The sequence below is a fragment of the Tupaia chinensis genome, unplaced genomic scaffold (genome assembly GCF_000334495.1).
Source record: "Tupaia chinensis unplaced genomic scaffold, TupChi_1.0 Scaffold000709_1, whole genome shotgun sequence".
Lineage (NCBI taxonomy): Eukaryota > Metazoa > Chordata > Mammalia > Scandentia > Tupaiidae > Tupaia > Tupaia belangeri.
This window is the reverse complement of record NW_006160232.1, coordinates 698,761-709,334: the sequence shown is the minus strand read 5'-3', so window position 1 is coordinate 709,334 and position 10,574 is coordinate 698,761. Positions and strand designations below refer to the sequence as shown.

General features: G+C 43.3%; 1 protein-coding gene across 2 annotated transcripts in view; it reads right to left on the bottom strand.

The window, feature by feature from the left end:
- Positions 1-3,320: 3,320 nt before the first annotated feature.
- The window catches only part of LRRC55 (leucine rich repeat containing 55), an 11,479-nt gene continuing 4,225 nt past the window's right edge, over positions 3,321-10,574 (bottom strand). The window contains exons 2-3 of one of the 2 annotated variants that reach the window (XR_003551483.1): positions 6,628-7,298; positions 3,321-4,582 (exon numbers count right to left, since the gene is read on the bottom strand). Coding sequence is in view for 1 of the 2 variants with exons in the window: in XM_027776731.1 (XP_027632532.1) it covers positions 7,063-7,298 (236 nt within the window). In the remaining variant the exon portion in view is untranslated. Of the gene's footprint in view, positions 4,583-6,284; positions 7,299-10,574 lie in introns of those variants that run through there. The other variant, XM_027776731.1, reaches the window with a different exon arrangement.

Sequence of the window (10,574 nt, the reverse complement as noted above, 5' to 3'; positions counted from 1 at the left end):
TTTTAACCCCGGGGGTCCGGGACGCGAACTGCGGTCGACTGCGTGGGAGTCCAGCGACATAGCCATTACGCTAACTGCTGGTTTCCTGAAACATAATCTTTTTATAAAAAAAATTTGTTGAATTCCATTTGTTATTATCATTTTTAATTTGACCAGAGAGAGACTGAGAGAGAGAAAGAGAAAGCAAGAAAGTAAGCGGCCAGGTCCAAGGACTCGAACTGTGGTTAGCTATATGGGTATCCAGTACCTTTAACCAGCACACCATCTGCTGGCTCAAAACATAACTTTTAAGAAAGTTAAATTGCTAAGAAATTATAAACCTAGATTCAAAACACATTTGACTATTGAGACCTAAAACTAATGTCAAGTCAGAATACCTGCAGCGTCAGAAGGCTGGCTGAAGAAGCTGGGTAATCTTCAGAGTACACACTCCTCAGAACCTACTTCAGAGAGGGTCATGGTAGATAACAGGAAAGGGAAACCCCCCCAAAATGAAGAGTCAAGGAGGCCTACAGAGAACAATGACAAAGGAGCTCTTCCCCCGAATCAGAATCAGAGTGTAATAAAAAAACATAGTCCGAGGCCTTAATGATGCTCTCTCAGTGGGACTTCAGAATTACTATTGAGAAATGGTTGTATGTATTTTATTCCTTTCCAAAAAAAAGGGTTTTGGGGTCAGCAGGTGGCATAGTAGTTACATCGTTGGACTCCCACATAGCTGACCTCGGTTTGAGTCCTGGAGCTGGTGGCTTGAAAATCACACCAGGCATGTGTGTGTGCATGCCCAAGATCCTGGAGGAGGATGATTTCTCACTTTCCCTCTCACTGTCTCTGTCTCTCTCTCTCTCTCCAGTGAGTGTACGTGCTCTAAGGCAAAAATCTCTGTTAAAAAAAAGGGGGGTTTAATTTACTCCAAATCGTCAAATCTCTTTTGGGATCCTCCGTGCTGCATAGGGTCCTGTGGAGGGTTTTGTGGACTCAGAGAAGGCAGGGATACAAGAAAGAAAGATCCTGGGTCCCTGAATAGCCACATGGAGTAGAACCTCTGACGTGCATTGGAGTATCACATGAGCAAGAAATAAGCCTTGATTGTGTTAAATAATCCAGTAAACAGATTGGTTGAGGCTTTGGGATCACCTGCTATCACAATTACCCTACCTTGACCAATGTGGTCATCAAAAGTGCATGCAATGCAACAGTAGGCTGTATGCGCTGGCTTTATCTACTACCCTGTAATTTTCTTCAACCAAGTAATTATAGAGGACTTCTCCAGCTAAGAGCTTACTTAAAACTGAGACTGAATTTTCTTGTATGTCCTTTCTTTCTCTAGTTCCCTTAACTTAGTCACCAAGCATCGCTCAGTGTCTAAACTTACTGCTTACTAGCTATGGAAAATTAGAAACAAATCAATCTGTTTGCACTTCAGTTCTCTTGTATGTATAATGGTATATAATAATACTACTTACCTTAGGTTTTTGTGAGAATAAAGGGAATTAATCTGTGTACTGTGTTTAGCATGGCAGCTGGATATAGTAAGTGCTAAATAATTATAATATCATCTTCATTATCTTCATCCTTGTTAGCATCATCATTATTTTCATCATCATTATTATAGTAGTTGCTAGGTAGATGTTTGGCGTAGAAACAGCATCAACTATAATATGCAAGATCTGGTCTTCCTGTGAGATGTTTGCTTATTTCAAGGCACTGATTTATTTATTTCTTAAAATTTTGTACTTGTTTAGTGCACTCTCTATTAAATACTTAATTTTAAGAGAAAGGTTTTGCCTATCTCCAACCTACTTCAGAAAATGGTTATAGTTGGGGATGTTCTCTTTCTGTCTGAGTTTTATGTGTCAGTATCTGTGTTCCTTTAGAGGCTTTCCTCTGAGAGTGCAGTATTTGTACTCTGTGCAAACTGGAGTAGAAGGAATGGAGGAAGGTTAACACCCCTAATGATGGAAGAAACCATGTCTTGCCTAGATTCACTTCCTGCTTAGGTTGACTTCCAGCTTGGAGTCACTTCCTACTTAGAGTGCTGGGATAAAAATGGCTGTGAGTGTACTCATAAAAGTACCCTTTTCTCTTTTTCTCTGTCTCTGTTCCCTAGTTACATTGCCAACCATCTAATTTCGGATAGTGTGTGGACCACACTTACAAGAGCCAAGGCTTAGAATCCCTTCTCTTCTTTATTAGCCTTTAAGAACAGAGACTGCACCTACATCAGAGATGGCCTTATCCATCTCTTACACCATGTGTTTAGACCCCTGCTTTCCTTGTATGCTCGAGTTAGTGTGCTTTCGCTCACACTGCTAGCATGAGCCCTCTCCCTAGGCCACTCTCCAGAGAGATGCTACCTAGATAGGCACACCTACTTGTGTTGGCATGTTTTACGCATGACCCAAGCTGCAAATAAGAACATGTGTAAGATATATGCTTTCTTCTTTGTGTAATTTCAGGCACCAGAATATGCCTACACATAGGGGCATGTGCATACAGACACACTCGTATTCTTTTTTGTTTCTGGTAGAAATATGCTTCTGTGATGTTCCTTCTACTCCCACACATGCCCCTCCATGGCTGGCACATCTCTTAATTATTTCTATCTACTCCCTCCCCATAGACCTTTTGTGTGTATATTTTGGCACATAGTCTTTTGGTTCCACCCAGTTCCTCGCTCTCTTTTTCTGCCTCCCTCCCCTTCCCTCCTCTTCACAACTTCTTAGAAAATTTGTTAAACTATACATTCTTTATTGTTAATGTGCATTTATGAAAAATTCTTCACAGTTACAAAAGTGCATGGTTATAAAATCATCTCCATAAAATGTTGTCCTCTTCCCTTGAACCCCAACCCTCCCTAGCCCTCCCGCTCCCAGACCTCAACCCTCTGCCAGACGGCACTTGGAAAAACTGGGAGCTCTGGGGATCCATGTTCTCCACCCAGAGCTGTGGCAAGCATGACAATGATTTACAAAGGACTGTGTGACTTGATTTCCCTTTTGCCTTCTTCTGGGGTAGGGAAGAGCAGACACGTTTCTCTAGCTTCAGGAAAATATTTTGAGGAATGGGTGAAAAGTGTCTCATTATACTCTCCTACCAGTGGAAAGGAATTAGCAAAGACATCTCTGGGGAAAATGGAGGTTGTAGGTTAAGTTTTCTAGATGTTTATAGAGAAATAACTGTCACAGTCTGTTCAAATTCTATACATCTAGTTCCTTGAAAGGTTCAATAAACCTCTATAGCAACTCTAGTAACCTATTTTTGCAAGGTTTCCTAGGAATTCCTGTAGGAATAGAGAAGCAGAGATAAGGATTTGTCTGAAGGTAACCAGAGGCAACTAGTCTAGAGTGTTGCAGTGCAAATGTGGTGGCTCTTCTACAGAACAATTTTCTTGGCCCAGGCCTTAACTGTCATAGTTTTGTTGGTTAGCTAAACTTTGATATCCTCTGGCCAAGAATGAAGGATGCTTTTGCAATGAGAACAAGTCTTTGAGGGGTAGGAAAGAACAGATGGGAGCAGGAAGAAGTCAGGTTCTTATAAAGATGTCTCCACCACAAATTTTCTCCTTTTCTGTTTTTGCAGCAGCCAATCCCACTTCAATCTTGGGGAAATACCATCTTAGTATATCAAATAATGCAACAGTCAGATGATCGAGTGGACTGTGTCAGAGGGCTGGACTCAAATTCCAGAAAGATCAGCCCTATGTCAACAGATAACCAGTATAAATGGAACCTCATACACAGACATAGAGATGCAGAGATATTCCATCAAATACATGTTAGCCAGCCTGGAACAGTTTGAATAAAACCTGTGGTAACACCATAATGGTTTTGTGGTCACCAGGGATGGGGAGCAATTCAAGACAAAATTGCTAGATTACCTCTAGAAGCTTGCTTCTGAAAGCCTAAACAAGATGGTGGTGGTGGTGCCGGGACAAGCAGGGAATTCCTTGTCAGGAAGGCGGTTGAATTGTTTCCTCATAGTGTTTTGGTTAACGGGGGATCTTTTAGCAGCTGGAGAAACATTTGTGTTGTGCTCAGAAAGGTTTGCTATTCATGGCGACCAAATTGTCCCACTAGAAATAATGTTTGATCTCAAGGGACATTTGATGTCTTGCCTGGTTTTAATTCTATGCAAAAAAGTACGTATCTTAAAAACATATTAACTGTATTTCAGCAAAGAATAGTCTCTAGGAGATTATCATAGATGCATGTGGTGTTCCTCTATGGGAAGCTTAACTATTTTGTCAGGACTATTATTTCTGAAAGTTTCTCCCAACACTTTAGGCTGTCAGCTTGACTGGTCGAGAGCATCTCAAGTCCACCATCGTCAGAGCAGAAGAGAGCAGGGCACAGTTCGGCTTCAGCTGTCACAGGAGCAGGGCTCTGGTCCAGGTTCTATAAGCAAGATTCAGGGGGCACAAAGTTCAAGCACTCCAGATCTAGCAATGTTTCGGGGGACTCTTTTGGTTGACTAGCTCAAGGAAGCATGGATGAGGGATGATTTCTTGAAAGATGACACATTATCCTCCTTCATTTCTTTCAGGCCTGCCAGGAGGATGGGGTGATGGAGGCTGCTGGAGCTAGGAAGCAAGGTAGAAAGCCCCTGTTTTGATTTTGCTACTGGGCACCTCTGCCAACATGTCAGACTGTATACTTTTAGGTTTCCCCTACAGTCAGCAGACGTTCTCACCGACAGTGCTCGTTACTCCCTTGGTATCACAACATAACATGGCGGAGCTTAAGGAGAGGTGGTTAACACGGCTTCCTCTCCTGCTTCCAAGGCTGCATTCCTGATGCTTTATAACACATCGGGAAGCAGGCATCTCCTATTCAGATGTTACCTGTGCTGCCTGTGCGTTTCAATTTGCCCTACTGTGAGCATATCTAAGTCTGGATAGCAACCAGATTTTACTGCTCTTTACTTAGCTGGTCCACTGGCATGTTCATGCCTGCTGACTCCTGGGACCCCATTACCCAACCTTCCATGGTATTCTCTTCCTCAAACACCTAAGAATATACTAGAAAGAGAACCGTGTTGATGTTTAGGACCAAACTTGCCACATAGGCAAGTCCTACCTAATCTCAAGCCTCTAGCTTCCCATCTGTAAAATAGGATTACTGATGTTTGGTTTGACTCCTGCATGTGGAGAAGTCTAGGAGAAGAATGCAAAAGCCCTTCATGAACTATTGAGTGCTGAGCAAATGTAGGGGAGATACTGATGAAGCTGATCAAACTGATGATGAAGATGAAGGTGACAACAACAATGATGTTAATGGTGCTTTGCACATCAGGTTACTTGGGTCTTCACTGGCTGATTAGATACAATTTCCCTGAATTAAGCTTCCGTTGTCTTCCTTCTAGGGTTTGTCCAGATAACCTCAGGTACATTACTTAGCTCTCTACAATTCTTATATCTATATAATGGGAATAATAAAAACCATTAGGCAGTGTCACTGAGAATCGAAATAAACGAGTCAATAGATATAAAAGTGCCCAGAGGAGTGCCTGCCCCTTATGAGGAACTCCATTAGTGCTGCGTAAGTTTGAATTTATATAACATTAGAGGGAATTACAATATTTCCCAACTTCAGGGGGAAGTAGAAAGAGCTTATTAAGAAGTGCATGACTCAAACTTCTCTCAGCCTCAATTTCCTCATCCATAAAATGAACATAAGAATGTTCACCTCAAAAGACCATGTGTGCTAAAGAGAATTGTCTGTGCAGAGAGTTAATCACAGTGCCTGATACTGGCAAGTGCCCAGTAATTAATAGCTCTCTTGCCCTTACACTTAAATGGGTGAGTGGCTTAGAAGAAAATGCAAGCCCTTCTACAGTCATGATAGTGGTGGCTTTGTCCTCCTTTAGCCCTGGGTATTGTCACGCCATGGGTCTGAGCCCGCATGGTACTTTCCTGGTGAGGTCCCTTGATATAAGCACCCTGACAAGAACAGTCACATGATTGGGATCCCAGGATGCCAGGACTCTTGCTGCCCCAGTTGGTGGGCCCTTTTCCTCTTCTTCTTCTTCTTTTTTTTTGAGAGGTTTTTGCTATAGGGTGCGTGTGCTCGCCAGAAAGACAGAGAGAGACAGAGAGATAGAAAGCAAGAAATAACCCCCCAGGGCAATGGCCATGTCATAATCCCTTCTCCTCTATTCTCTCGGGATCTTGGGCATGCACACACATGCACCCGGCATGAGTTTAAGCCACCAGGTCTGGGACTCGAACTGCTCAACTACGTGGGAGTCCAGCGACATAGCCATTACACCAACTGCTGGTCCCATCTGCCTCCTTCTTCTGAAGCCAAGGCCTGAGTGAGAGTCGGGAGATAGGTATAGAAGGGAGGGCACTGGAAGTATGCACCCTCAGCCTGCTGCTTGGGATCTCAGCAGACTACAATTGATGCTCTAGAATGGGGAGCAGTCACTGGGAGGTGGTCTCACCTGGTAGCTGCTCTTAGAGGAGGATGTCAAGGAGGCTGACATTGGGGGTGTTTGGATTCTCTGGAGGCAGTGGTTGGCAGCACTGAGAGCTGAAAGATTGGACATCAGAGGGAAAGTCTTGGTTCTACTCCAAGGCCCTATATATACTTAAATAACTTGGACTCGTTTACGCTCTCAACATACCATGTGTGTTGTGGCCTCGGTCATTTATGTCTGCTTGACAAAGGAGATGAGCTCATGAGTCACCTCCATTCTTGTAATTCTCTTGGACTTTGCTAGGCACAGTTGATGGCTTCTCCTCTGGGCTTCTATACTATGTGCTCAGAGTATTGACACGTTGTTGGAAAGGGAATAATTTTAAAATTTCAATCTTGTGCTAATGGTAAGTGCCTTGAGGGTGGGAACTGGGTCAATTTATTGTACATTCCCAGTTCCTAGCACAGTGCTTGACCCAAGGTTGATGCCCACACAAAGTCAGGATAGGTCAGGTTAGTGTCCTGGTCTTGCTTGAGTCATGACTGAGGCAGCCAGGCACACAGAACCAGGGCGGGCAGGGAGGGTGTTCAGTGGCCAGTGGCAGTGGTAGTTGGAAGCATGGAGAGGTGAGAGGCACCCATGTCAAATCTCTTCCTCTTCACTGGCCTTGCTCCAACGGTGACAGCAGTTTGCTGTGATGCCCAGGAGGAAGTTGGTGGCCACAGATGCAATGGAGACCACAAAGCCCACGAAGGCAATGAAGAGGTAATCATCCAGAGTCAGGGTCAGGTGGCAGGCCTTGAAACTCTCCTCAGTGAGCGAGAAGAGGGGGGCACCCTCCACTTCAGGGGGACCCCGACATTCAGCCAGTTGAGAATCTGCAACACAGAACCCAGGGAGTGTGAGGCACCCAGGGGAGAGAGAATAGGTTGGAGAGCCCCATCCCTTCTAAGACAAAGGAAGAAAGACATTTACTGAGTTTCTTCTATGTGCCAAACAGTCCATGTATCTTCTTCAGCCCCCTCAATGACCTTCAAGGCAAGTATTTTTACACCTATTTAGCTTCCTTTTAATTTCTTAAAAAATTAATTTATTTTTTAGGTTTTTGCCATAGTGCTCATGAGCTCCCTGGAGAGAGACAGAGAGAGGGAAAGTGAGAAGTCATTCCCCCTAGTTGGGGCGGGGGAGATGGCTACACTGCAATCTCTTCTCCATTCTCCTCATGGGATTTTGGGTACGTGCGCGCACACGCCTGATGTAATTTTCAAGCCATTGGGACTTAAACTGTGGTCGACTATAAGGGAATCCAGTATCTTAACCACCACACTACCTGCTGGCCCCTATTTAATTATTTTTAAAAAGCTTATTTAATCCATAAAGAGAGAGAGAGAGAAAGTATCCCCAAGAGTGTGTTGGTCCCAAAATCCACCCCCAGGCTCAGCCAGACCCAGATCACGGGCATACACACATCTGGTGTGCACACAGAGGTTTCCGGACTTGAACGGGGAAACTTCTCACAAGGGATTGCCTCAAAGAGCATCGTGTTTTACCACTGCCATGCACCACTGTCTGATCTCTTATATCTATTTTCTGGATGTGAAAAATCACTGCTTGGAGAGTTTAATAATTTGCCAAAGGTCCTACAGCTACTACTAATGGCAGATCTGGGGAATGTGGAACATTACCTTCTCTTTTTTTTCAGAGTACACTGTAAATTGTCTCAATCAAGCACATCAACATACATGTTATTGTCAATACCTTCCCAAATGGTTTTTGGGATTCTGCTTGTAAAACAGCTAAACGCAGCTGAGTGATCCTGTCAAATCTGACATCTTCTCATATCACTCTCTGTTTGAAACCCACCCCTGGCTTCCTATCCTCACAGAGCAAAGACCAAGGTCCTCATCCACCATGGGCTACCAGACTTCCTCCTATCTCCTATCTTTTCCACTTGGCTTCTTGTTTACTCTGTTACAGGCACACATGGCTCGTGGTCATTCTTCCATCACTCCAAGCATGTTTCCTTGCAGAGTGGGGAGGAAGAGCCTTTGCATTCATCCCTTGTGAGTGAGTTTTTCTTTGAGATCTCTGTATACCTCAGTTCTTCATTTCCTTTGGAATTGTGCTCAAATAATTCTAAGTAGTGATGCTTCCCTTATGATTTCTTATAAAATAGCAACTCTCACTTCACCTTTTTCTGAGCTCACTATCTCACCCACCTGGCTTAAATTTTCCTCATAGTATTTATTACTGTCTGATAATTAGTTTGCTTATTGTCTCTTCAACCCTTGAATATAAGTTCTTCCCATGATATCCTAAGCATCAAAACTGTCCTGTTCATGCTAAATGCTTAATGAATGTTTGCTAAATGAATACAGGACTCTGTTCAGTTCCAAAGCATTAGATCTTTCTACTACCCCATGTGACTTTTCCAGATACACAGAATATAGGATCAAGAATATGGGCTTTGGAGCTATTGACCTGGGTTCAAATCCCTTCTTTACCATTTACAAGCTGTGTGTGATTGTGGTTAGGATATTGAACCTAACTTAGGATAAACAACCTTCTCTTGTTGGTTTCCCCATCTGTCTAATGAGGGTAATACTCTATCGGCCTCAGAGGGCTGTTGTGAAGACTTAGTGAGTTAGCATACATACATGATATGTTCCTGGTACATAATAAGCACAATGTGAGTGTGAGCTTTCATTATTATTGTACATTGTTCTCTCTTGATAGGTCATTAGGGTCCATCTTCTGCACTTAGGCTTCCCCAGGAGGGAGCTGCTCCTTGGGTGGGGTTACTGTTATCTCCAGCATGGATGGTCCCATCTCATCTTTCCAGGGTTGCTTTTATAAATGCATGATGGTTGTCAGTGGTCTGGCTCTGCTTTGGAAGTAAGAGTGGCATGTGGTGGCAGTTATGCCGTGTGGTGCTGAGCACTGGCTTTAGAGCAGCTAGTCATTTCTTGGTTCAGTGGGATAAATATTAATTAAGCTCTTACCTTGGGCAAATCTTTAAACAATTATTTTCATGGGGTGATTTCTTGCTTTCTGTCTCTCTGGTGTGTGCATGTATCCTATAGCAAAAATCTCTCAACACATTTTTTTTTCTTTCCTTTCTGGCTTTTATGTTCTGACCCTCTAAGAAGGAGATCATCTGACACCAATTTTCTAACAGAATCAATATGAAGAAGTTTTCTAAATTATGGGGGGGTTCAAATACTATATGTTCATCCTGTAGTTTTTGAGGGCAAAAATACAAGCATGAATTTGGATTGACTTTAAAAAAAATTGATTAGCATCATTACCCATAGAAATGGGGAGTCAGGTTTGGAATGGGGATGCAATCTTCTCCAAACTCTAGATCAACTGGTCCCTGTAGGCTCTGTAAACAGGACCCCAGGTCTTGCACATGCCAAGATCACGTCTAGAGTTTTGTTTTATTTCTTCCATGAGTGAGAGAGGTAGAGAGAGAAGAGACAGAGACAGCACCCCAACAGGATTCTGATACCATGACCCACCTCCAGCTCCAGCCAGCCCTACATCATGGGCACACACATGCCTCGTTTACTCAGGGAGGTCTCTGAGAGGGCAGCCCAGAACTTTTCTGTGTGGGTTAGCCTCAGAGAGGGTTATATTTTACTGCTGCACACTGAATAGCCCCTTTGTCATGATTCTCCTCTGAAAACCAGAAGACACTGAACTCCAAAGTCTATAGGATACAGAAAGGGAGTAGGTGATGAGAGGGCTCAATGAGAGTCAGGGAATGTGAAGCAGTTGCATAGGGACCCGCTGGAGGAAACTCTGAAGGCGATCAGCAGGCCTGCTCAGGCAGAATGAAAGCCTGGGGACTGACAAAGCCCTTTGGTAAGTCAAGTGACTGTCTTAAAGTCAGGTTGTAGTCCAAGGACTTCCTTAGGTCCCCCTTTTGCTCAATTTTTTCCAAAAAGCATGGAATTACATGCAAAATATAAAGAGAGGGAATACTGGAGAAAGGACCATAATGGAAGAGAATACCTATCCCTATGTATACTGGCTATATTTTAAAAAAATATTTAATTTTATTTATCATATCATTATTATTTTTTTCTTATTTGACCAGAGAGGGGAAAAAAAGAGAGAGAGAGAGAGAGAGAGAGAGAGAGAGAGAGAGA